This window comes from Nelusetta ayraudi, unplaced genomic scaffold, assembly GCF_046127955.1.
Source record: "Nelusetta ayraudi isolate G7.1 ecotype Tasmania unplaced genomic scaffold, CSIRO-AGI_Nayr_v1 ptg000048l, whole genome shotgun sequence".
Taxonomy (NCBI): Eukaryota; Metazoa; Chordata; class Actinopteri; order Tetraodontiformes; family Monacanthidae; genus Nelusetta; species Nelusetta ayraudi.
In genome coordinates this window covers 6969212-6996425 of record NW_027466098.1, presented here as the reverse complement: position 1 = coordinate 6996425, position 27214 = coordinate 6969212, and the positions used below count along the sequence as shown (strand labels likewise).

Sequence of the window (27214 nt, the reverse complement as noted above, 5' to 3'; positions counted from 1 at the left end):
AGCCATGCCAACCAGCCCCCCCAGAGACAGAGAGCCCGCATCCCCGCTGCCACCGCGCCGACCGACCTTCTTGTCCCGTTTCCACAGCCGCAGACAGCAGAAGCTCCAGAAGAACAGGTCTCCCACCATGTCAGCGAGAGCCGGCGCCGTCCCCGTTTTCCACGCTCGCTACTAGTTCATTCTAGGGCCGGCAGGCAGGCAGGCGAAAATCCCCCCCCGCTGTCACCGCAACAACAACACTGGCGGCGGCGGCGGAGACGAGTAGCAGCAGCACCCGAACCGGCCGGACGGAGGGACGGAGCGGCTCAGCGGTGGGAGGGGCCTGGGCGGAGCCTGGGAGGGAGCAGGCCACGCCTCTGCAGCTGCGCTCATCTCATCTCTGGCTCCATCCATCCGTCCTCGCCGCTCCTTCCGGCCAACAGCGGCCACGCCCCTCTCCGACCCCTCCCCTCCTCGCTGACGCTCACTTTCACGATGACCTCATCGTTTCCTGTTTGGCCCCGCCCCCGCTCTTTGCACACGCGCTACCACCACCAACCCCCAACCCCCTCCCCCGAACCACCAGCAGCAGCCTGGTGTCTTTAGCGAATCTCTTCCTCCTCCTTCTCCTCCTCCTCCTCCTCCTCCTACATGCCGCCTTCATTCCTGCAAACACAGTTTTACCAGCAGCCAGAAGGAGCAGAGTGGCAGTGAACAGGCCTGATAGGCAGAGGGCCATGTGGGTGGAGTGTGAATGGTGTTCGCAAGAGTGACATTCTCTGTGCTATTGGAGGAAAAAAAAAAGTTTTGTGTTTTTCCCCTCTCATATCTATCTATCTATCTATCTATCTATCTATCTATCTATCTATCTATCTATCAGTGATGGGCATTCCAGCTCTTTTCATATTTGGTCTCTTTTGGCTTCGAAGTGGCTTCTTAGGTTTTCTGTAGCTTATTCTATTTTATGACCAAATTATGTGCTAAAATTAATAATTAATGTTCATAATGTTCAAAATATTAAATGTGTATTATTTATACACTCAACATGGAACACAGTACTGTAAAAAATAAATATGATGTATCAAAACAAACACCCACCCGGATACAACTATGTACGAGTGAAAGAACACATCAACGAACATCAAAATAAAAACCAAAAATTGCAAAACAAACAAAAAGCCAAAATAAAATTCAGTTTAGCCAAGATTGGCATTCAAAATAACTAAATGCCAATCTTGTGTGTCTGTGTGACTGTTATATGGTATTCATTTTTCCATTCATCCCGCCAAAACACCTATCCAAATCACTGCCAACTCCACGACTGGATGTGAATCAACCCCATTTTTGGTTTACTACCAGGATGTACGGCAGATAAATTATCTGCGCCTTTTCTCCATCTCTCCATTTCTCTCGTTTACTGTCTGGCACTCAGGGATGAAGTGCTCAGCGAAGATAGACAGTGACACACAACAATCGGCTCCCGAAAAAACAAAAAACAAAAAGAAAACCCCATAAAAAAAACGGCTCTGTCAATCAGGCGCCAGCTCTCTTTGTTCACTTCAAAGAGCCGGACTGAGTTGAACTAGAACTAGTTAGTTCGCGAACGACCCATCACAACTATCTATCTATCTATCTATCTATCTATCTATCTATCTAGCACGCCATCTATCTATCTATCGTCTCTCTTGTCCTCTTGCCCTCTGGGTTGTGGGTGTTGTGGGCTAAGAAGGGGTTACGGGCTGGAATCATTGATTATATTGGCGTCATTTCAATGCTAAGTCACTATTTCTTTCATGGCACCCAAGAGAGGGCTAACCAGTGGGTTGTGCGGGGGTGAGAACTGTCACCCCACAGCAAGAAGGTCGTGGGTGTCATCTGTTTTGTGTGGAGTCGGCTGTGTTGATGATGTTAATGTTCTGCCTGAGGTCCTCCGCCGTCCTCCCACGGCTCAAAGACAAGCGCGTTGGTTGAAATGAATGGGTGACACGGATGCGAAACAGACACATCTAAAATGATAATAATCAGAAACAACCTCCTGAGAAAAGAGTCACTACGTGGATTAAAAGCCTCAGCAAAGTCGAGACTTCCAACCGCTGCATCACCAACCAGGAACTTGCAATGTTTGAGGAGAGACGATAAACGCTTGCACCTCTATTATTAGCGTTCAGCTGATAACGTTGTCATTCCCTGCGTCATTTAATCTCCTGACCCGGGTTTATCTTCCCCGCTGCTGCGTCACTCTCTGTGGTGGCCTCGTCCCCGCTCCCTCCGTCTATCACTTTGTCCCCTAACCCGACGTGTCCCGCATGCCGAGTCGAGAACCCCTCCCCTAGGCGAGGGCCAGAGCTGGAGGAGGCCCTCTGAGCAGTGGACAGATATTAATAGGCGGGTCAGAGGCCGCCTCTTCGCTCCCTGCTGCTCCTTGTGTTATGGACAGACAGGAAACACACAGCTGACGGATGAAGGGAAGCATTTCGAGCACAGTCGGTGTATATTTAAATTATAGTGACAGTATTGATTTCAGCTCGCTTGCGTCTCGTCTGCATGTACAGACATGGACGGCGGCAATTGAGTCAATGAGGTTTAACGCTATGGATGTAATGTTTTGCAGAGATTAAAAAAAGAAAATGTGCAGAAAATAATGTTGACGATAATGTAAATCACTGTAATGCTATGGTAACAACCTTTTTAAAATTAAATCTTCCACTAAGAATTAAAATCTGCTGACGTGAAGTATAAAGTGTGGCGTGAACTATATTTATTTTTAAAGACTGAATTAATAAAGACCACTAAAATCCTACAGCCTTTCAATATTCAAGGCGAGGGTTTTCTTAAATCATGTCTCACGTCACATTAGTATAAACTGGAAGTTAGCAAAAACACAAATGAATGCAATGAGGAACAACCAGGGTCTCTGAAAATGCCAGTTGCTGGTACTCGTTGACACCACCCACAGTGAGAAACAGATTAAAGGTCGTGCTAAACGCCCTCAGCCTTCATCGCTGGCGGAAAGAGACGCCCCGACGTGTCACCCGACCGCCGGCCTTCACAGAGAGAGAGAGAGAGAGAAAAAAAAAAATGTCTCTGCTTCATCTGTATTATGGCTACAAACACATTTCTTGAGACAGAGTACTGTGCTTAATTTCAAGATGAGCTCACCCATCAGCTGATCGGCTGTTTCTGTGAAAACAAGCTCACTATCTGTGCACCAACAACTCCTCGACAAACAGTATTTACCAGAACACGGCAGTTTGGCCTGAAAATGTGTCAACAGTTGCTGCAGCAACCCGGTGAATTCCCAGTGAACCACAGAGTCGAGGTGGGAGTTACAAGTGTTTCTTTACTGGTACTTTCTATTGTTTCATTCCCGAGAGTTGTAATCATAACCACACTGTTGAGTCACTGGAGAGCTATGAAAAGACACCAGTGGCAACTGATTCGATATCTAGTGCGTTTGAACTAATTTGTTTCTAACAGCGGGGAATCTGCAAAATTCCCCCCAACCAATGTGTGATGGCTATTTTAATCCAGTACGAAAGAGGAACCACCAGTCTACCAGTTTTACCACGAAACCAAAACCCCAGTGTCTAGAAGGAGGCTATAAACAGAGAGTTAAATGTGTTTTCTGGGGCCCTACTAAGTTTTTAGGCAGGGACAATTCATCATGCGAGGAGTCCAAAATGAGAATCAATGTTTTATGGGGCCTTTAATTCCCACTGAAAGCCAACAACATGAAGTATGTCATTGTATCTCTAGTGAAAGTATGAAAAAGGGAATGACATCATTCACCGTTTCATCAGCCACAAATTAATGTTTATAAAATGTTGCTTAACCCATGACTACATGGGTAAATGATTACATTTGCCACCGTTGTAATCATTATTATTGTTCATGTTGTCCAGGAAAATCTTTTTTTTTTTTGGTGTGTTTTGATGTTCAAATATTTCACAACCACTAGTGCAAAGATGGAATGAAAGGGGAAGTCAGGGCCATGATCTAACTTTCAAAACATGATTGCAATTTTTCTTACGCGCACACAACAGCAAAAATTACAGTTTTTCGTAATCTCAGAAAAAGTGAAAGAGAAAACAGATACAAAAAAATCCTCAAAAAAAAAATGAAAGAGACAGAGAGATTGTAAATGGGCAGGTTGAGGACGAGACAATGTCATATCTCCCAGCGAGCTGGCGCCAGATTTGGCCTCGCTCCAATCAGCTGCTGAGTAGTTTTGTGGAGTTGCTGAGTGTGAAGCGCGAGTGGAGATGGCTGAGATTGCTCGCGCACGCAACTGCTGGAGAGCAGGGATACACAGAAGAAACGCTCACAACAAGGGAAATCTAATTACATCAGTTAACTGGGGGAAATAAACCGGTCTCATTAAAGGAGCAAAAATAATGGAGAGAATGATTTCCTGCTTATGTACCAGGACCAAACCAGGTGGCAGACACACTTCTGGTGCCTGTTTGCCTGTGCTGAAGTGGATGTTATGGAAACATCTCTTGTAAGCCCTCTCATAGCTAATATGTTTTTGAAATTTTTTCCTCAAGGTTCCCAGTGCGTGAGATCATGTGTCGCAAACATCACTGTGAACGGCCCTTTGCAGGTCACTTACGGAAAAAAAATGCCAATTGAAAACAATACAGAATGTTTTTTATTTTATTTTAAGAAAAGAAAATTATTCTCGAAAGGTTTATTGACCAAAAAACGAGCTAATTATGGCAACCAGAGGAAAAAAATTGTTTTCCTCAGTTCAGCTCAGCTCAGCTCTCTCTGTTCATAGTGGTGACTTCATGTAGTCAACCCCCTAATTTACATAGTGCACATGCTTCATGCTACAGCACATCCCTTTTAGATGTCTCTTGTTGTTCACCCCCCGCCAACACACACACACACACACACACACACACACACACACACACACACACACACACACACACACACACACACACACTCCATACAGACAGTGCTTTTGTGTTTTAAGTGTCTCCAATTTTTCCAGCAGCGCAGCCATTCGGCCCACTTGGGGTTAAATCGTGCATGGAAAACACGCAACGCCATGATTACACGGGTGTTTAAGGCACTCCGCAGGGACGATTAGTTCAGCGTTAGAGTTGGAAGCGGTCTTCCAGTGTTGCACTGCATTAATTAAGTCGCTGTCTAGTACAGCGATTTTTAATTAGGGACACTTTGCTTTGCGCACCTTCACCTTCATAGACAAAGGGTCCACTTTTGGCAGACGACGAATTTACGCGGGACAGACCTTGGTTGTAGTAGTAGTAAAAAAAGATATAACACTTTTAATATTTCATTCCAAAAAATAATTTGTGTTCAAGTAGTAGCAAACGTACAAAAAAACAAACAAACTTTACCATCATAAAATTCCTGAAAAACTGACACAACAAGGAAAAAGTTTGAAAATGCATACCCTTAATAGAAAGTGTGCTAGCAAAATAACGCTAAAATAACTTTCTGAAACTAAAACTCGATGGGGAAGGTCAAAACTACAGATGTCACCGTTCAAGGCCTCACAATATCCACTGAAACGGAAAAAAACCCTCAAACTTCCTCAATCATTATTTGCTTCCCTGTAGCTGACAGTCAGTTCCTCATTTCTCCCCACACACTTGCTTTGTAGCTCTGGCTGTTTACAGCTGCTGCTTGCGGGGAATTTATCCAGGGCAATTTCATAAGGGTGCGCTAAAAGTGTTAGAAATGGGTGTCGTCGCTGACGCTCTTCAAGACTGCAGCAGTGTTTTTCCCATCCTCCTCAGTATGAGCATGAGCACACATGTCAGATCTAGTGCAGCGGATCTCCAGAGACGTTCTGACGCTGCCTTCGCTCTTCAGAAGGAGCAGCAAAGTGAGGAAGGGAGGAGTAAGAGATGTGGTGCAGCAACCTCTTCACCTAATTCACTCCCGCGTCTCCTGCATGTTTCATTACTGAGATTGCACTGTAAAGGGCGAGCTGTCTGGAGGCAGCGTGAATCATGACGTGCACACACACACACACACATGGGCGCGCACTATGGGCAGGGGCCAGCCGTGATGAACGAGTCCTCCTGAGCATGGCCTTGACACATGACCTGCCCGAAGCTGCTGACTGCTGCATCCGTCCGGGAGGCAGAGGCGTCAGAGAGAATACTTTATGTGAGAGGAGGGAAGCCAGGCTTTTCATTCCGACTGGCCGGTTCAACATAAGAAGCCTCAGTAAGCCAATGGTTTCATCAATAGTCTTGGTTCTGGGACAACAGGGCATAGTTTAAAGCTACAGCGTCCTCTACATACGTAAGTATATATGGAACATAAATATTAATGAGTCATTGATTTTTAATAATGAGTCAACTAATTCATTGTTTTTTAACCTTTTTGAGTCACGGCACATATTTTACATTGAAAAATATCCCATGGTGTACCACCAACTAAAAATACTATAAAATGACAATGATAATAATGACAATATTATCTCTTAAGGGCCTGTTTAGATGCACACAAAGCAGACACGCTGGGGAGAATTGAGGGAGGAAACTAGGCTGACATGCCTTTTAAAGCACAGTCACTCCACAATGGAATGATTTTTTTTAGACCAATTAAGTGAAACTGGGTAATTTTTCCAGGCACACCTGACAGTATCTCACGGTACACTAGTGTGTACCACGGCACAATGTTTGTAAAACACTGAACTAATCAACCAATCATGAGGGACCCAACCCCATAGGCTGCGTTCACACTGCAGTCGAATCTGATTCGAATCAGATTCCTTCTCAAATCCCATTTTCAGGGCTGACTGTCCACACTGTTTTTAGCAAGTGTCCAAATGGGACATTATGGACCCATCTGACAGGTTGCTGTAGTAACGACATCGGAGCGGAGGCGTCGTCCAGCATGTGTAGTGTGTGACGTCATATAATTGCGACAGCGGCACTTGTTGCGATACATGGCCTGGAGCTTGGCTTGAACGGAGCTACCTCTCCCACACACTGATGAGCCAATGAGTTTCCTCCTCTGTCCACGGACTGCTGCTTTCTACTTGTTCTGTCTGCTCCATTACATTACAGCTCCGCACCTCAAATGGTGCCTTCTGGTGTGGCGCATTGGCTCTCTGTACGCAGTCTGAACGTGGCTATAGTGTTATACTCTAAATAATACAACACTGTATATCAGCACCAACTCCATCTATTGCTTATCTGCTTTCCATTGCTGAGGCCACTTTTATAATCCACATGAGCCTCTCAGGTGTCGCCACAACAGCCTCAACTTTCACTCCCAACAATCTGACAGAGTAATCTAAGGCGGCAGGGCCACAAAATTTAGTGTCAGGGCTAATCTGACAGACAGCTTTAGACGGTGGTGGACACCAGGCGGTCAGGGTGTAAAAGCATCAACAGTCTATGTTGTGACTCAACGTTTATCGCCTGCAATAACCCCCCCCCAAAGACGCGTGCCGGAGGAGGGACGACGTCATTACCATGATGAGACCGGTGGTGATGGGGTCGTTGCAGCCGTGGCACAGCTCTCCAAATTTGACCCAATAGTCCTTCTTGCAGAAGAGACGTCCATCTTTTTCATAATACCAGTGGGACAGCGACGTGCTGCACTCACAGCACCTGAAAAGTAGAAAACAAGGGTGAAGCTTCGAAGCCATACTTTCAAACAGGCACTGAAGACGATTTGTTGTTGTTGTTGTTGCCCCTGGGAATAATCAAAAACCAAACAAATCCTGAATCGCCAGAAACAGCGAAGCAAGAAATCTACACTGCACTGAAACACTGCAGCTTGGTTTCACATTTGTTACTTCTTTTACATTTTTGGAAACACACACACACACACACACACACACACACACACAGTATAGCGCATCAGCACAGAAAGTGCACCATTAGCTGGACGACTCTAAATGTTGGCATCCATTCAAAAACCCATACTGGCCGACCATTCGGCAGGCAGACATTAAGTGATGAGAGAGTGGAAGGCAGATGTCAAGTGGCCCAACACAGACAACAATGAAGTCATTATACTGAGTGCCAGCTACACCAGTAGCCGATGATTTGAGAGAGGAAAAGAGGAAGTTAACAATCTGATTCAAAAGTCAATACAACGTGTGTAGCTAGACTCCATCTTGGTCATGGTCTATATAGTATTGTGTGTATACTGAGTATGCACCATGTGTCTGAGTGTGCTGGATTAGAAGAAACCGCTTCTCTGCATGTGGCCATAAAACCGACATGTGAACTAATCCCTTCTCTTGCATTAAAAGCATCCCTCTATGTGTTCGTCTGCCCGCCTGTAATCTCTATAAATCTGTGTCTGACTGCCTCCTTCCCAGTGGAGCTTCACTCCTGTCATCCTGTCTGGCATCTTCACGGGCCACGGAAGCTTTCACCGCACCTGTCTGGACATATCAGAAAGTGTGACTTCAGTAAAGCTTCCGGGGATGGAGCCAAATAATTCAATTTGAAGAGCCTCATCTCAATTTCCTTCCACTAACAATTACAATAGATTTCCAGATGTCCTCATTGTGAAATAGCTGACTGCCCTGATGTCTGACTCTAATCCAATGCTGAACGTGGCGTTTGCTGCAGCTTATTCTGTCAGAAAGTCAGTTGGCCGTCACATAGCATTGCATTTTTACCATCTTGGGATATATTTCTAGTTCTATAAACTAACTAAGATATACTTAAGCATTGCCATCAACTTCCAAAATGATCTTCCTACTATTCACCTGATTGCAATTTATTTTATTCACAGTTACATGTACATATAAGCTGAAAGAATAACAGATCTAATGAAAGAACAGATGAAGCAAAAAGTCTGAAGTTTGCGGGTTCACTGTGCAGTCAGCAACAATTTCCATATAAGTAGGTCAAACAGACAAAACGAGAAGCGATATCTTGGATTCAGCCTTCACAAAAACTGCAGCGTCTCAGCGGCAAATTTTCCAGCTCTGCTAGCATCCTTCAAAACTAAAGGGAAAAAAGACATTAAGAACATCTAGAGAAAGACTCATTAAACACCCCTATCAGTATTTTCTTACAATACCCTTTTGTTTGCTCCTCTTATTATGTATTCTAAAAAATAAACACAGTTCTGGAAATCCCTGTGTGATGTCAAAAAGGGCCCTGACGATTGACAACTAGCAGCACTCGCACTACCAGCTGAGCTGTTCATTCTCTGTATTTCTGCAGGGAAGAGGGGTAGAACCAGAGGGCTATTTTTTCCTGTAGATCAGAGTTATTATGTTTGCTACATGTGCAAAGTGTTTTACCAAATTTGACTGAAATTCTGTGGCCTGTTTTACTAAAAATGTCAGGAAGATGACCTTTAGTATTTGCAGGAGAAGCAGCAATTCCACCAGACTTATTCCAAGGCTTGTCACCTGCTGTGCACCTGCACTTGCATGCACAAGGACATGACCTTGGAGCCTTGGAGCAGACGCACCATGTATTTTTCAGACGCGCAGACACACCCTCTCCTCCCAGCATCTGCATGCAGAGCCCCACTGCGGCTTGGCAGCCAGCAGCAGAGCTGCTTCGGTATGCAGTATGTTTGGGAGGGTCGGAGGGTGGGGTGGGGTGGGGTGGGGGCCTCAGTTGGAAGTGGGTCAAAGCTTTTAGAAGACGTCCGCAGAGCGGAGCCAGGGAGCTGCTTGGCTGTGTCAGCGCTCAGACGCTCACTTGCTGTCTACACCGACCCTGCAAACCCCCCCCATACCCCTGCTGGGGCCAATGCCGTACCTGGGGAGGGGTCTGCACATCCAGGAACACACCTAATGCTTGAGCTTCCGTCACTGTACAAGGTGGGGGCTTTGTGCAGCAGCAAACTATTAAAGAAATGGGTGAATAAATCATCCGCTCCCAGATGGCAATGCTGGGGGGTTTTTTGCCTTTAGGACAGGAGTCTAATCTCAGAGGCAGAGGAAGCAGCTGGCAGCTACATTTTCAATACTTGCGTGAATTTAAACTACCAGAATATATATATTGAAAAAAATATGCTCATGTATTTACCAGTCAGTGTGTCAGTGTGCTCACAACTGACGGATTTTGAGCGCAACGGCACGCATGACTAAGAGGATTATCATCGTGAGGAGTCTTTGCCCGCTCGGATACAATGATCCCAAAAATCCAAAAATCCAGCCAGATGAAAACTTAACAGCTGGTCTGTAAAAAACACAGACATTTGTTCCGTGCCCTTTAAAAAATTCTGTCAGAGTTTTTGGCAAAAAGGAAGAAATGGGTGTGGATAATGGCAGTTGAAATGTCCGCAAAGAGACATTTTGGACACATTAGGCAGAGAAGATTATATTAGCATTTAATTTAGGATGACAAGAAAAGGCTGAAGAGGAGGGGAGGAAAAAGAAAGAAGAGAGAAGCAGAGGAAGAGATCTGGGGCGCCATGACACTCAGTCACCCAGCTGGCTTCCCTGAGGGTGAGGAAGGCATTGAATGAAAGAGGAGATGAGGATGAGGGAGGGGAGTTAATAAATCTGAAGCTGCACCCCTGCTCTAATCCCTGGGTGGCATTATCTGGGAGGGTCCGGAGGTAAAATACATTCCTTTTTGAGGTCAAATGGAGGCTGCCTATCACCTTCACATTTACCGCTATCTGGAAGTGGCCCCTGATAAATCTTTTAAAGTAAATCTTCTCCCTCTTTGAGGTTAGTGTTTCCCCACCTGGAGGCGGGGAACCCTCCCACCCAACTCACCCCAATACTAAAAGCTGAACAAGATAATTCAAGTAGTCAGAATCAGAAACACTTTATGAATACCTTCTGGGAAAGTAGAAGAAAATTCCCACCGATGCTTCACAACAGAGCTAAGGCTTCCTCACAGCTAACTGTGAGGCACCATTATAAAATGAAGAAATGATCTCACAATGACAAGAACATTTACTTCACGTTAATATTTAAATACGTATGTCAGATTTAGACCCTGTGATGAACTGGTGACTTGTTCTGGGTGTAACCAGCCTTCGCCCAATGACAGCTGGAATAGACTCCAGCAGACAATTATAACCCTGAGAGCAGGAGAATGCCGGTATAGAAGATGGATGGATGGAGGGATGTTATATACAAACTAGATGGTATTATTCCATCTCTCATAAAAAAAATGGCATTTAGCATTATTGCTACACCAAAGAACCAAAGAAACCAAAACAAAGCAATGGCTCTGCGTGTGGGAAGTAGATTTATATTCCAATTTATTATGATTTTAATTCTTTCAACATTTGTATGTGTATAGCATGTGTCATAGTTTGGCAACACACCAATTGTGCGCAGGTGTTTGTGTGTGCGCAACCACAAGGGCACGGGTCATGGATTGAACGTTTCACTGATGCAGCTCCAGGAGGAGGTGTTAGTGTTCTGGTAAAGGTGTGGGCAGCTTTATCACCGACAAGAGGTAGGTACAAGGCCGGAGGACCTGCGACCCACTCCCACACCCACAAATGCACGTGTTTGTCTCCTCATTCATTATTAATCCTTGCTTCATGTGCGGCGAGCTGCGGCAAGCATCCATCACCTTTAACTGCGGAGACAGCAGAAACGCTTTCGCGTACTACGGATCAATAAGCCGAATCACTTGTCTGGCAGGCTGGCCCTGAAGGAAACTCGCGCAAATTAGAGGATAATCATCAAGCAGGTGCAAGCTAAGGAGCAAGTATATCTACTGCAGGACAAAATGATCAAAGCCAGGGTTGAAATCCTCACAGATGCAACATAAACCTTCAGGAAAAAGAGACACGGGGAAAGAACACAAACACACATTTCAATAAAAGACACCCTCTCCCCCCTACCAGGAGCCATGAATAGATGGGGGCTCCCCGTCCAGAGTCCACGCCCTCCAAAAAGGGACAGGATTCCCGAAGGTGAGCAGCCGATTTACGCGTCGTCCATACAGTTGAACTACACTTGCAACCGAATCCATCTCTTGCGTGACAGTAGTTGCATTTACACAGTAACATAAAATCAAGGACACATTCATCCCATTCCCACGCACCCCTGTCTGTTCCCCCAATTCCTCCTCCAACCCACCGCCTTCTCTATGGCAACACACAATGCCACAACGATGAGGTCACCCTCTCTCAAACAAATGCACAGGCATTACCTCATCGTGCCAACACCCCAGATCTCCCTCTACTGGGGGATTCAGTTCAGACCCTCTCCCTTTGCTTCGGAAAAAAAAAGGAAAAAAATCGGCGATCCCTTCACTGACTGACTTTAGCAACGCTTTTGAGACATACAAAGGAAGCAGGATGTGAATTTGTAAGCAGTGGCACTGCCCTCTTCAGGACCGGCTCGGTATTACAAGTCATTTGAAAAATAAAATAAAATCATGTTTGTCATGTTTGGTGGACTACTTTGGTTGCCTGTTATAGAAAATGAGGTTTCTATGGATGGTGGAGGATGGTGGCCCATAGGACTGATTGGGTATTACACCACAGTTTAAATGGATTGATGGATAGATCGATACTAAACAATCGATCCCCGGCCGAGTCATACCAAAGACTGTAAAAATGGTACCCATTGCCTCCCTGCTTGGCACTCAGTATTCGGGGTTGGAATTGGGGGGTTAGATCACCCAATGATTCCCGGGCGGGCGCTGCTGCTGTCCACCGCTCCCTCAGGGGATGGGTCAAATGCGGAGGACAAATTTTGCATCCTTCGGGATGTGACAATCACTGGGACTTTAACTTTAACTTTAATTGATTAATTATCTGGATGCCTCATAAGAATACAATCTATGTTCACACAGTTTTTGACTGAAATTGTGTAAGTATATACACACTTTGGGTTCTGTAAAGTTAACAGTCAAGTACCAATTTGTAAAGAACGGTTACAGATTTAACCTCTGGCATTTACTGTTTGAACATTTTATGTGGTATTTCCATCAAAGACTGAAAAGTACACAATTTGCTGCCTTGGTGGTACCAAGTTCTCTTGTCGGTCGTGATGCAATGATTTAACAAATCGTGAATCTACAGAAATTTTAAACTTTATCTAAAATGAAAAATTGAGTTTTCCATCTAGGTGTTGGTCGATTTAGAGTTCAACATCAACTTCAGAGTTTGGTGAACCTCCTTGCTGAAACAGGCCCCTATTCTTCTATCAATTTGGCAGGTAAACATGAGCCCTGGTCGAATGTGAGGCAACAATGTGCATCGTAGCACTTTCCTTTGTGAACGTTAAGCCGCTTTGACAGCCAGTCTGATGCCGTCTCAATTGTTCCACTGGGGGCAAGTGGTTTCAGCTCTGCACACATTTGTGAGTGTTGTTCAACAGTGTTCAGGAGCACAACTATTAATAATTACCATGCCTACTTTCTATAAATAGTCAACAGAAGCTTGGACAAAAACAATAGCTTTTGCAGATACACAGGAAGTGAAAGTGATGGTCGGTAGAAAGAAATGCACCAGAGTCTGTTCAGGTTGCAGAACTTGTATATGTATACACCCGTTGGTGTGTGAATATGTGTGTAAACGAGGGAACAAGAGGCCTTTGTAAAGCACTTTGGGGTACCATGAAGGTGCTGGGAAAGCGCTATGCAAGTGCAGTCCGTTTGATTTTTCTTTTTTTTTTTAACCATTTAAAGCTAATCATGTTTAGACTTCTGACAATGCAAAATAGAGTTTGCTTTGAAGTGATGTTTTCTCCAATCAAACAATTACTGAGATGAGATTATTTCCAAATTTTTGAAAATTAAATAAGGGGAAATGTTATACAAAGTATCAGGAATAGGAGAATAAAATACAACCTTTTAATCTCTCGCTTCTTTTAAGAAAATGTAGGGTTTTAGTCCATCAGTCAACATGAAAGTGAATTTTCAAGTTGATTTAAGGGCAAAATTAGGAGGCATAAGCGTTAATCTAAACATACCAACACAGAACAGCTCAATCAGCGACTTATATCCACAGCTCTGACCCGCAGCAGGGCACGTGGTCTTTGTCACAAAAAAAGATAAGCCTCATATCAAACTGTGATAAAGATAAAATAAGATAAAATGCTGACCATTATTAACTATACAAATGACTCGATCAAGAAGAGACTCACTGGTTGTAACAGGCTTTAGAAAGGAAGTTTTCTCCAAAATTTAACTTTAGACTACATTATAAAGCATAGTGTTTATACAGCATCACCTTTGACCGTCACATTGACTATTGACACTGTCTATTGCAATAATTGCAGTATATTTATACTGAAACTTTGGAATTGCTTACAATAATACGGTGTGTCCAAATTGGACTTGAATCGTGGAATCGTGAATGTGAAAACGTATTGGACATGATGTTCACATTTTGACAAAAATGTCCTATTTCTTAGAGTTAGATATTATATTAAAAGTAAAGACTTAGATGGAAAACTTGCCTCTGTCTGTTAGTAACACAGTGGGTTTAGATTTTATAAATGAGAAAAAAAGTTAAATGTTTGCGTAGATATAGTGTTCAGTGTATAAGTGTTCAGTGTAAAGTTTTTTTTTTGTGTGTTTTTTTTATTTTAAATATGCTTAAAAGAACTTCAGAACACAACAATGGTTTTCCTTCAGGAGATAAGATGAAGTTTGCATTAATCCAAAGAATGGGACTAACTTGGTAGGCACTGCTGGGAGTTGAACCCAGGATCTCCTGTTTAATAGACAGGCTCTTTGACCATCTAAACCAAAGCTCCCAAGAAGTTCATTGTGAAATTGTCTTCCCCCCGAGGACAAACTGATTTTGAGGATTACACAAAGAAAGGAACTAACTTGGTAGGCACTGCCGGGAGTTGAACCCAGGATCTCCTGTTTACTAGACAGGCGCTTTGACCGACTAAGCCACAGCACCCGTGGAATTCATAAACTGAGATTGAAACTGAGATTGAGGATTATCCAAAGAACAAAGGTAAATTGATAGGCACTGCTGGGAGTTGAACCCAGGATCTCCTGTTTACAAGACAGGTGCTTTGACCAACTAAGCCACAGCGCCGATTAAGCTCATTGGGAAGCTGTCTTCACTTAGCAGATAAACTGAGGTTTAGATTAATCCAAAGAATTGGGAGTTGAACCCAGGATCTCCTGTTTACGAGACAGGCGCTTTGACCAACTAAGCCACAGTACCCATGGAACTCATTGTGGAATTGTCTTTCCTCATGATACAAACTGAGATTGAGGATTATCCATAGACCAAAACTAAATTGATAGGCACTGCTGGGAGTTGAACCCAGGATCTCCTGTTTACAAGACAGGCGCTTTGACCAACTAAACCACAGCACCAATGGAACTCATTGTGGAATTGTCTTTCCTCATGAGACAAACTGAGATTGAGGATTATCCAAAGAACAAAGGTAAATTGATAGGCACTGCTGGGAGTTGAACACAGGATCTCCTGTTTACAAGACAGGCGCTTTGACCAACTAAGCCACAGCGCCCGTGGAATGTATTTTGAATTTTTCTTTCCTCAGGAGATAAACTGAGGTTTAGATTAATCCAAAGAAAGGAACTCATTTGGTAGGCACTGCTGGGAGTTGAACCCAGGATCTCCTGTTTACTAGACAGGCACTTTGACCAACTAAGCCACAGCACCCGTGGAACTCATTGTGAAATTGTCTTTCCTCACGAGATAAACTGAGATTGAGGATTATCCATAGAACAAAACTAAATTGATAGGCACTGCTGGGAGTTGAACCCAGGATCTCCTGTTTACAAGACAGGCGCTTTGACCAACTAAGCCACAGCACCCGTGGAACTCATTGTGGAATTGTCTTTCCTCATGAGACAAACTGAGATTGAGGATTATCCAAAGAACAAAGGTAAATTGATAGGCACTGCTGGGAGTTGAACCCAGGATCTCCTGTTTACAAGACAGGTGCTTTGACCAACTAAGCCACAGCGCCGATTAAGCTCATTGTGAAGTTGTCTTCACTTAGCAGATAAACTGAGGTTTAGATTAATCCAAAGAAAGGAAATCACTTGGTAGGCACTGCTGGGAGTTGAACCCAGGATCTCCTGTTTACGAGACAGGCGCTTTGACCAACTAAGCCACAGCACCCATGGAACTCATTGTGGAATTGTCTTTCCTCATGAGACAAACTGAGTTTGAGGATTATCCAAAGAACAAAGGTAAATTGATAGATTGATTGTCTTTCCTCAGGAGAAAAACTGAGGTTTAGGTTCATTAAAAGAAACAAACTAACACGATAGGCACGGCTTGGAGTTGTACCCAGGATCTCCTGTTTACAAGACAGGCGCTTTGACCAACTAAGCCACAACGCTCATTGAAGTCACGGTGAAATTTACTTCCCTTAGGAGACGGCAAGAAGGCACTTTAAATCGCTTTTGAAATTATCTTTCCTTGACAAAGCAAAAATACAAAAATATGAAAACAATTTCATTGATGTTCTTTCTACATGCACAATCATGTATAATTGTGTTACATTAAATGTTCCCTAAATTTAAATCTGCAACCTCTATTCAATGCGATTCTATTAAAAATCACCTTTCCCAAAGAAGCTAAAACACAAAAGTATTAAGTGACAAATAGCCTTGGGTGCTCATCTTTCAAGCTTGTTAGCATCTAAAATAAGTCGTTCAGTGACGTCCTTCTCGCTGATTCCGTAAATAATGCATTCTGCTTTTGTCACCATTTGTGCATCTGTAGCTCAAAGTAGCTGAGTCACTGCAGGCTTCTGCTGCAGTGACTCAGCTCTTCCTGAGCTATTTCTAATTTTAATTCAGAGTTGCAGGGCGTTGAAGTGGCAGACATATGATGTTAATAAATCCCTATGGACATATTTTAGATTGTGTACACTGAGCAATAATATTGGTTTTGCTGACATGAGTCTTGGCTTGCCACTGTCGAGGAAAGACCTCTCATCCCTTTCATTACAGCTCTGTTTACGTGACTCTTGATCGTTACATTATCATAAAATGCAGCGAATCTATCAGTCTGTCAGGTTTTTTTTATTGTAACATACAACATACATACAACAAAACAGAAGGTTTTATCAAAACAATCAGATGCATTCCGGAACTGCTGAAGTGGAGTTACAGTGGTATTATCGTGTTGGTGATATTAGAGCTGGTAGATGAACAATTCTTAATCTGAAATAAGCATGCCCTCATCATCTACAATCCCAAATATGTTGTAATTTATGTCATCAAATATACGTCCTGAATTGGCGAAATAGGCTTTTGGGAGGTGAACTGAATCACAGCGAGACTGCAGAACACAGATTAAAAAAAAAAAGGCTAAATAGTAATAAAAAGGATTTATTTCTGCCGTTTCTGCTGTGGATTTTGCTGTTTTTTTTATTTCTCCAGAGAAGCTTCAGAAGTAATACTGTGTGGTAATAAAAATAAAATAAAATGCAAATTCCAAATAAACACATGCATCATGCATGATGCTTCTTAGTTATAATGAAACTAGAAATCCTCTTACTCCTCTTTGAACTCCCCCAGTGCTCCATCTTAATGATGCTACACCTCCCCCGGTGTCCTAAAATGTTTTAGCCTAATCTTCTTAAATATACTCTGAAGAAGGTCTCATGATTTTTAGTCTTTCTGGAAAAACGATGAATCAGTACTCATGTCACTAATCACTACTCATACACAACATACTTCACAACATGAAATGAAAAACAAAAAAAACAAGTTTCAAAAAGGTTTAAGGCCCCACTTGAAAATAAATGAGTTTAAGAACTCTTTTCTCTGAGTATCTGCAGAAAACAGAACAAAGAGGAAGAACACTTTTCCCATGAATGTAAAGCAGGCACTGCTGCATTCTGGGATATTTTCAATAAACCCAAGGGAATTTTTGTGCTCTTTAAATAACAACATTGGTACTTAGGCCACTAGTTTTGCCTTTTCTTCTTCTTCTATTGCCACACTGGCTTGGAGTATTACTTCATCCCAGAACCAGACTCTGCAGATATTCTGTCGAGACCACCAAAGCCATTTTTATTTGCCAATTTGTGAGAAATAAAACCTAAAGATGAACATCAAACACTAAGGATGACGGTCAAATTAAGTGGACAAACAAAAAAAGACTTTGATCTACACTCCAACAGTGATCAGAGTTTCTCAGTTTTAATCAGGTCAGGTCAAAATTTAACATACATTTGCATTTAAGTTTGTCACTTCGTGGTGCACTGGTGGTAGCTGGGACACTGCTTTTAGTTTCATTGCATGTATTGGCTGACAGCTAAAAAAAAAAAGAAACATGACCTTATGAAGAAAACCCTGACACAGACTTTCATCGCACACAGACACACACTCACACTAGGGACTGTGATCCCTGAAACCCTCTTTGGACTTCCAGTTCATTCAGTCATTCATGTCATGACTGACACTGAGCCATGAGTTTGGGTGCCAAACTCTCTTCACTCAGTCATCAATGACTCAAACGCATCAAAGTCCGTTCACAGGTGCCCAGAGCTAACACTAACTGCATATGTGGAGACACAGTGTGAGGCAGCTGAGACGGATACATAAGAATCTGCTGGGCAAAAGAAAATAGCTAGCTGACTTCTAGCACACGATTCTAAGCTTCCTCTTTTAGGTAACAGTGAAAGATCATCATCTAAATCTACAGGGAATGATGAGCAGTGATCTCACAGAGCTGTTCTTCTGTTCTTCTTCACTATTTGTTGTCATACTGAAATAAGTGTGAACCAAACCACACCTTTCCCCAGACTAAATCAAAACTCCATGCTTTCGCTTTGCAGAGGGAACTATTCAGCATGCACAATATTTTTATTTATTTAGATGGTTTTAATAGTAGCCTTTTGCAAAAGCTGCCACTAGAATTTCAATTCAATAAATTGTGCAGCAGAAGATGAAAACTGTGTTGTGATAATGAAACTATTGCCACACTGGCATTAGCTAGATGCTGAACTGAAGCATGAAAACTGCTCATTTGATATTGATATTACTATCTCTGACCCTCTAACTGGCATCTATGACCCCCTTAAAAGACCGGATGCTGCGCTCTTTCCGGCTGAATGAAAGTGTCAAATTGCAACCGCGTGCCGTAATAGCTATTAGCCTCAACCATCTGTGGGGCTTCCTTTCATTCAGTCATTCATGTGCTCTGGTGGGTGTGTGAAACAGCCTGAGGAGGTGATTGTATCGATCAAGAGATTGGGTGACATCTAAACTGTGTTTCACAATGCAGCCGGGACAATGTGGGCAGAGAAATCTAAAACAAATATCAATTGCAAATAACGTTAGCTCTTTCCGAGTGGGGGTCAAGACAAAGGCTCATCCTTACAATTAAAAAGGATGGATCAAATATTAAAAAGGTGATTCGATTTCCTGCACACATACTGCCGCCTGCGTGTGGCCCTCAGTCTCAACAAGTCAGACGTGAAGCGAGTGACAGGAGAGCCGACCTCTTACGGAGAGAAATGCATCCAGATCAGAAACATTAACCAACCTTTTCTTCACCCTCAGACAAAAAGGATGGAAAATAAAACTGAAGATACTGGTACAAGCTCATGTTCTTTGCGTTTATTTCCAAGTTTGGTGCCAAGGGTCAAAACCGATGACGTAAAACAGAATGCTCATGCCTGTGTGATCTTACTGGTTTAACCTGCATGTGTTTAAACAACATGAGGACCTAAAGCCACCACTTCATACCCAAAACAATTCCAAGCTTTAAATTGATCTACTTAAAAAAAAATGTCAAACTAATTCACCAAATTTCAGCTCGGACAAGTGAGTCTGTGCATGTTGTATATATATAAAACACACAAACTTTCAGCAGCCTAACAAATCACTTGAAAACAAGAAGGGGAAATGTTAGGTTTTTTAAGCTCTCCTTGGCCGTGTTAATGTTATTCCAGAAACATTTTCTGTCAACATGGATGAGCCAGTCAAAGTCAAAGTCACTTGAAGGAGGTGATGTGAGCTACATCAGCATTGATTTGACAAGCTGTTTCTATTACCGATTTTCTATTAAGATGCCGAGCTCATTCATTGATCAAACTGAGAAAAAAAAAAACCTACCACAAACTTTGCATTAAATCAGTTGTGGCCAATTTGAATTTCTGCTGTTTCAATGAAAACTTTAAAGGCCAATCTTCAACTTTCAAATATAGTCACTTTTCTGCACATCTTCTGCTTGGGTCTGGAAAGTCAGGGTTTTAAATGAGTCCCTTTGACCAAACTCCGTGACAATAACAAGGCTGCCACTTTGCAGCAGCAGAAAGCGTGACTGTCAGAAGCTCCTTTATGTTGTTAAAAACTGAGATACACACTGTAGTGTGTTCATGCCACCACAGGAGGTCCTGCTGTTGTTGCTGTTATTGTTGTTCAACGTACCTGAAACAAACAGTGTGCCAGTCGGTGTTGAGGGCCTGCAGATACTGCTCATCGTAGATCCTTTGTTTGCAGCCTGCACACACAGGCAAACTTCCTCCGGCTGCATAAAAAACAAAGAAAAAAACAGCAGCGCACCAAGTCAGAAAATGGGACAAATTGTATGTTTCTGCACTAGAGCGGAACGAGGCGAGGCGAGGCGAGGCGAGGCGAGGCGAGAGCGGCAGATGTAACACTTCGCGTCACACATTTTCTTTTCGCTGCAGCTCATCTGCCGGAGAACGAATTGCACGCGTCACGTCACCGGGCCGTTTTGCTGAAATGCAAAGTCACTTTTCATAAACATGGCAGCCAGTCAGTGAGCATTTTTTTCTCTTTTCAAAGAAGCTGGAGATTAAGATTCTCCCTGCAGCTTGTGCACTGCGGGATGGAATTAGCACTAGCGCTTCCCCCTGCATATATAAGGTAATCCTTCTTCCTTGTTGGCCCTTTTCGGACGTCAAGACAAAAATTAATTCAGATGAGAATGACACTACGTAGGTGTTGCGCAAACAATAGCAATGTATGCCCCGCAAATGCGCATTCACGGTAATAACAATCGTCATCAATAGTCAAATCATGGCAATCTGTGCCTTTATATACTTAAATGAAATACAGTTACTTTACTGAATGCTGTCCAAAAAAAACCAAAAAAAACGCTGAACACACATCAGTTCAGAGAGCTCAGGGCACCAACACCAGCGTGTCAGCACTGTATATGCTGGCATCCTCTAGCAAGAACTCCTCCCTCCAGGGAAACATACATTTAAAGCTCTTGTACATATAGAAAGCTTTCTATACGTTTGTGCTGACAGGGGCACCAAAGAGACCCAAGAAGACACCGACGGAGGAGAGGAAAAACAATACAAGTCAGAGCTGCAGAGCTAATTGAAGAGGCCAGTTCGCACAAGAGGGTGCTGGGCAGGCAACTAAAGTTATGCGGTCCTATAACGGGCCAGACAGGCAAGTCCGGCATAAACAGGGGTGCCATTCACCCTGCTGTAAGTCAATGAATTGCAGCAATTCAAAATGAGTTTGCGGCTCATTAGTGCAACTGGAGGGTTATTTTATTGATCTAGCTGTCTCATGTGCAGGTTGCGTTTGCAATAAAGCTTCTCCTCTCCCTACACCCCACCTCTGCCCCGGCCAATAGTCTTCACCTCCCCTCTTTGTTTATTTGAGCATCTCTAACTTATTCATTCTGCATCTGTGAACTGCGCTGCAATCAGTCACTTTGGGAGGCCACGACTCAGTGCAACCTGTGCAGGTGGAGGAACGGGCACCCCTCCCAGATCATAAATTCCCACAGCGACTCGGTCATGCAGCTGAGCTTACGCTGACTGTAAAGTAAAGTGAGTCACCGTTGCGTGAAGTGCCCTTTGTGTAGATAGGCAAACAAGGCCGATCGATCCAGTGCATGGCCATCGACCTACGGCAGGACAGCACAAAGAATGCAGTGTTGCCCTGATGTGAGAGCAGAACATCCTAAACTATCGCAGAACTTGTAATATGACCAAAACCTGATCAATAAGTTAACTACACCACTTATTTTGAAACATGCCTTGAACTTGGTCTCATGGTGGAAGCCATCCCTTTGGATAGAACCATCCACCAAGTGTCAGTCAAAAAAAAAAAAAAAAAATAGCTGCCACATCTGGAAGATTCCACTCTGAACGAACCCAATAAATCAATCTTAAAATTCTTTAAAAGTCCACAAAAGCACCTTACATATTGCTGGCTTCTTATCGACGTCAGAATGCCTACGAAGCAAGAGTGTTTTCTCTCTCTCTCTCTCTCACACACACACACACACACACACACACACACACACACACACACACACACACACACACACACACACACACACACACACACACACACACACACACACACCAGCTTACAGGGATAAACATGGTGCCTGCACAGCTCTCAACTATCAACGACTGACTGCGGAAACTAGCAGGTCAAGGCTCCTTGTTTACACCCGGAGCATCCTCCGCATTCCAAGCAGCGGAGGATGTGACTGACTCCACCTCCCGCCATGCAGCCCGCGGCGGCTCCCCGCAAAGCAGCCCGACCGACCGCTCCTTCCTCACCTTCGTCCTCTCCCATGTGTTCGTCCTTCCAGGTGCAGCAGAGCAGCATCAACCTCATTCACCCGCCAACACCGAGCTCCGGGTAGACAGCCGAGCCGAGCCAGCCAGCCACCCCTGGGTCGACGGAATACCGGCGTGTCCGCGCACCGGCGCTCGCCCTTGTTGCTGCGCTTCCCCCTTGCGGTACCGCCAACCAACACGCAGCCTTCTCCAGCACGCTCATGCGGCGCTTCATTCAAGAGAGGCGCCGACCAATGGGGACGCCCGTTGAGGGGGCGGGCAAGGTGCGGATCTGCCAATCGGCAGCCGCCTCCGCTTAATTAATGCGGCTCTGCGGGAGGCGGGAGGAGAAGGAGGCGGGGCCTAGTTAACAGTAGCTATTAGCTAGCTAACTAGGCTGTGAGGTTCTAAATTAAGGCGTTATTGTGCCTATTTATTGGACTGGTCCGCTCTCTAAAACAATGGAGAAGTTATCTTAAGAGAAAACAACTAACAATGGCAAGGGAGAGAAAAGTTCAAACAATGTTTACCAAAATCCGGTTTCAAAGATAATGTCAACATTGACAGTCAAACTGTCAACAGAAAATGTTTTCACAGCTTTTGTCATTGTGTATTCTTAGAGGTTTAAATGACTGGACCTTGAACTATCTAGTTTGCATCTAAAGCAGGTAATGCAACCAGTGTCAAACTAAACTCTGTGAAATATTCTCTATTAAGTTAGCTAAAAGAGAGAAGAAAAAAGGTGGTGGGGGAGAGGGGGGCATTTGAATATAAGATTAGCAATAAATAATGCCCCCAAAAACACCATCATTTTTTTTTTAAAATTTATTTATTTATTTTTTTTTAAGAAATGAAAACATTATGGTCTTGAATTTTTTGAAAGTTACTGAGTTGCAAAAGTTATCTTTTTGCTTGTATTGCCACAGTGACACGTTTCACCACAAAATAGACAGTGTAAGCTGTTTTCGCAGGATGTAGATAACGGTTCAGCGCTTCTCCCAGGAGATTCTTCACAGAACAGCAGCATGACTTCATTATTTCCAGCTGGCACAACAGAGTTCATAGTCACCTCTAAGGAAAAAAATTCTCCACTTAATCCCAGTTTGCGGCATGAAATTTACACAGAGCCGAAACCCTGTCCACATTTTTGGCAGTGGTTTGCTTTGCTTTGTAGGGGATATAGAAAAGATTTTACAGAATTTAGGTGCAACAACCCAAATCAGGACAGAAAGACCAGATATTATTGCAATGTCCTATGTGTCTCATAACAAACCGACACTGGTCCAGGTGGTTCCAATAAACTAAGCCGCTGCAGCGGAATGTACTTTGAGGTAAGAAAAACCAAAGGGATACTCAAGATCTTTTTTAACACATTTTATTTTGTTATTTAATAAAGCAAATAAAATGCCGGGTTATCTGGGAACAAGTCACACATGTTGTGGACAGATTAAACAAAGTGCAAAACCACACTATTCCTCCTTAAAAACAGTTTTAAATAAAGGTACAGAGCATCCCATGGCGGATAATACAGGTTCTGATCAAGGGAGGCTCAAGATTGTTCTCACACAGCACCTAGTAAAGGAACTGAAGCCAGCTTACATCAAATTGGCAATAAACAAACAAAAAAAATACAGTACATAATAATTACATGACGATATGCGGTCACTTGGTAACAGCGCTCATGGACCTTTGGTCAGGAAGCCTTTTATTAAAAGCAGCTCAAGTAAATGAAACCAAACAATGGGAGCTTATGTCTCACATAAATACACCCATAAAACAAATTAAATGAATGCAAAAAAAGCAAAGGGGTGGTACTTGTTTTATGTTCACACCTCCCTGACACCTTTAAGCGTGGCGCGGAGAATCTCGAATAACCACATGGTACATAAATGCAAGTAACTGCTGCAGTGAGGCTAAACATTCAGAATAGACATATCTGCCCCATCCCAGACGTTCACACAAAAAAAGATGGAAGGGGAAAAAAAGGTTAGCTACAATCATTTTGCTCCCGGAAGGAAACACTGCTCTCCGATGGCTTTTCAAACATCCTGCCATTCATCTCTCATTTACGATGTCAGCCCTCAACGTTTGTCTGCCTTCAGAGCACTGGAGAAACTGGGCTGCGCAGGAATAGGGACGGCAGCGCAATCAGCAAAGTTACCGAGAGCAGATGGGCTGGCCCCGATTCTCGCTGCGTTAGAGCCAGCAGGACTATAAATAGCAGGCGAGAAGACGGGCAGCCAGAACCGATGCTGAGATTGGCCAGACTGCATCAGTTTTTCGAACGGGCCTCCGCCAACCCGACCTCCGTGACATGCCTGATGGCTGACACAGCGGGGAGAAGAGACAGTGTGGAGCTAAGGATGGATCACCTTGATGTGAGACTAAGAAATCACTCTCGGGTCACACTTGCAGCCGTGGGGGGGTTCAGACAGTCTTTCGCACAACAGTTAAACTGTATACAGTAACACACGAAAACACACACATTCATGCGCAAGAAACTCACATGGCAACACAAACAACGCACTGTGTTCGACTCAGGCCGGGGCAGTACAGGAGGTTAGTTAGAGCTGGTTAAATTGACCGTGTTATTGATTTAAGGCATTCTCAACAGTCACTAGTGTACACAATTCAAAATTCTGGGTCGGTGGGTTTGTGTAAAAATGTTGACGTCAAGTAAGTAAGTAAGTAAGTAAAAAAAAACATCTTTATACAAGTTCTAATTGGGGTTGTTTGTTTATAAAATGTACATTCTAGATCATGCAGTAGCACCATGGTTTCTTGAGGTCACTCTGGATCTCAGAAGGTTTCTCTACTTCCTCCTCCCGCAGTATTTGCCCTGGCATCCTCCAGCCCCGCCTGTGAACAGAAGAGAAGCGCTGTTCAAACACACCTGAAGTGACCGCTTCGACGTTTCTCATTTCACGTCTTGCAGTCTTTAAACTCTTTTCAGCAGGATGCATCAAAATATATGAGCAGACATTACAATTACGTACCTCTGTAGGCTGTTCCTGCACCACCCAGGAATCCCTGCAATGCGCCGTACTTGGCTGCTTTGGCTACAAAAACACACAGCAGGTACAAAAAATATTGACTTGCAAATCATGACAACTTAAACGTGCAGGACCTGTGGACAGCTGAGCTTTCAAATATGAAACCTTGCATATTGTGACAAATTCCCAAATGAGAGTGTCATCACCTGTCAGATTGATGAAAATGCTATTTGAAGGTCCAGTGTATAAAATTTGGCTTCATTTCTTAGTTGTATATTGGTAATGACTCAACATACAGCCCATAAATACATAAATAAAAGTGTAAACAAACAATATAAGCACAATAAAAGTAAATTGGTTCCTACCCTCAGAAAAGTTCTTATATGTATTTAAGAATATACATAAAACACATTCCTAAAGAAGCCATGGATGGGCCATTCAGCCTGCCTGGCAGCGTTGTTTGTATTCAAGGCAAACGCTAACCTCAACAAATAAACCAACGAAAAAGAAGGTGGACAAGGTTCCAAGGTTTGTACTAGCAGGCCACCGTAGTTCACTGGCATGCTCGGGAGAGGGAGAGAGTCCTTAAGGGGACAATACTGAAAGAGCACTGCAATCTAAAATGTGACCACTTGGCGTCACCGTTTCCTCTCAAAAATTCCCCAATATTACACACTTCACCTTTGAAAGGTTTTTAATTTACAAACGTTTGAATATAAAAACCAAAGCTTGCAACTGCTGCTCTTCAACGTCCTAATCCATGACAGCTTTTCAAGTGAGTGAAAATTATTTTTCCCTTTCTCTCGTATTTCTGCACTAAAGCCAGTAGTGTTTAGGTTAAAGATCACCCAAGATTGTACAACTAATTTACGCTTCCCTTTCTCCTATCGAAGCAATTTAGAAGAAGAATGGAGCGAATAGGAATGTACTGTAATGCAGAATCTGCCAGCAGCCGTCCACAGGCTTCTGGCTGTGTGAGTGGGCGAGAGTGAGATTGTGCCATGGTTTTGAATTCAAGATGTGAGTTGTTATGCAAAGAAATGTTAGACAGAGAGGGTGAAGGAAGTACCTCTCCCTAATACTGTATCGCCAAAGTCATTCTGAATTTTCAGTTAATTATAACGACAATAATGAGCAAAAAAGTAGGCAACATATTACCATTAATGAGGGTTAGAAGCAAGAACAGATTTCTTTTTTCCTTTTAATTATTGTCAGATTCTGATTTTCAGACACGTGTTGCACCATCCACAGGCTGTAAAAGTTAATCAAAATCATAATAATCAGAACCTTAATTATGAGAGCTACCCATAAAGATCATAATCCTGCAACTAATGCTTATTTGCAAGTGTCAGCCAGGCTGATAAGGCTGAGAAGAATGCTTCACCAAATTATCATTTAACTCTAATATAAAAAAAATAATTTAATTAAATTGAAAAAAATATAATAAGAAAGTGCATTACAGGCATCAACATAATCAAGTCATTGTTTATGGAAACATTTTCATAACAATGTTTCCATAAAATGACTGGAAAGAATGGAAGAGAAACATCTGATTTGTTTGGATTACGATATCTGAGGGTTGAAATAACTGAAGAAACAACACCCATCAAACTCACCGCACCCTGAGCATGTGACAATAATAAACAAGGACCACGACAAATGCTAAACTCTGGTTCAAGTGGATTCAAATCATCAAAGTCAGCGCTGGTGTACCAAAAAAAAAAACAACATCAAACTATTTGTTTGCATCATACATTTTAAATGAATTCGTATTAACTCCAACTACATATTCTCCTTATGGTTACTTTTCTTTGAAATAATCACA

The 27214-nt window shown here is 43.1% G+C and overlaps 1 protein-coding gene and 8 non-coding genes across 11 annotated transcripts in view; all 9 read right to left on the bottom strand.

The window, feature by feature from the left end:
• limk1a (LIM domain kinase 1a) overlaps positions 1–22579 on the bottom strand; it is a 39470-nt gene extending 16891 nt beyond the window's left edge. The window contains exons 1-3 of one of the 3 annotated variants that reach the window (XM_076035982.1): positions 22397–22579; positions 20265–20364; positions 7445–7583 (exon numbers count right to left, since the gene is read on the bottom strand). In XM_076035982.1, coding sequence (XP_075892097.1) covers positions 7445–7583; positions 20265–20364; positions 22397–22454 — 297 coding nt within the window. In that variant the 5' untranslated portion in view covers positions 22455–22579. Of the gene's footprint in view, positions 1–66; positions 302–7444; positions 7584–11766; positions 11913–20264; positions 20365–22396 lie in introns of those variants that run through there. The other 2 variants (XM_076035983.1, XM_076035984.1) reach the window with 2 other exon arrangements.
• trnat-agu (transfer RNA threonine (anticodon AGU)) lies at positions 14717–14790 on the bottom strand. Its single transcript has one exon. It is a non-coding gene; the product is annotated as a tRNA-Thr (tRNA).
• Positions 14858–14931, bottom strand: trnat-ugu (transfer RNA threonine (anticodon UGU)). The gene has a single exon. It is a non-coding gene; the product is annotated as a tRNA-Thr (tRNA).
• Positions 15145–15218, bottom strand: trnat-ugu (transfer RNA threonine (anticodon UGU)). The gene has a single exon. It is a non-coding gene; the product is annotated as a tRNA-Thr (tRNA).
• On the bottom strand, positions 15300–15373 carry trnat-ugu (transfer RNA threonine (anticodon UGU)). The gene has a single exon. It is a non-coding gene; the product is annotated as a tRNA-Thr (tRNA).
• trnat-agu (transfer RNA threonine (anticodon AGU)) lies at positions 15455–15528 on the bottom strand. Its single transcript has one exon. It is a non-coding gene; the product is annotated as a tRNA-Thr (tRNA).
• Positions 15610–15683, bottom strand: trnat-ugu (transfer RNA threonine (anticodon UGU)). The gene has a single exon. It is a non-coding gene; the product is annotated as a tRNA-Thr (tRNA).
• Positions 15765–15838, bottom strand: trnat-ugu (transfer RNA threonine (anticodon UGU)). The gene has a single exon. It is a non-coding gene; the product is annotated as a tRNA-Thr (tRNA).
• On the bottom strand, positions 15920–15993 carry trnat-cgu (transfer RNA threonine (anticodon CGU)). The gene has a single exon. It is a non-coding gene; the product is annotated as a tRNA-Thr (tRNA).
• Positions 22580–27214: the final 4635 nt, after the last annotated feature.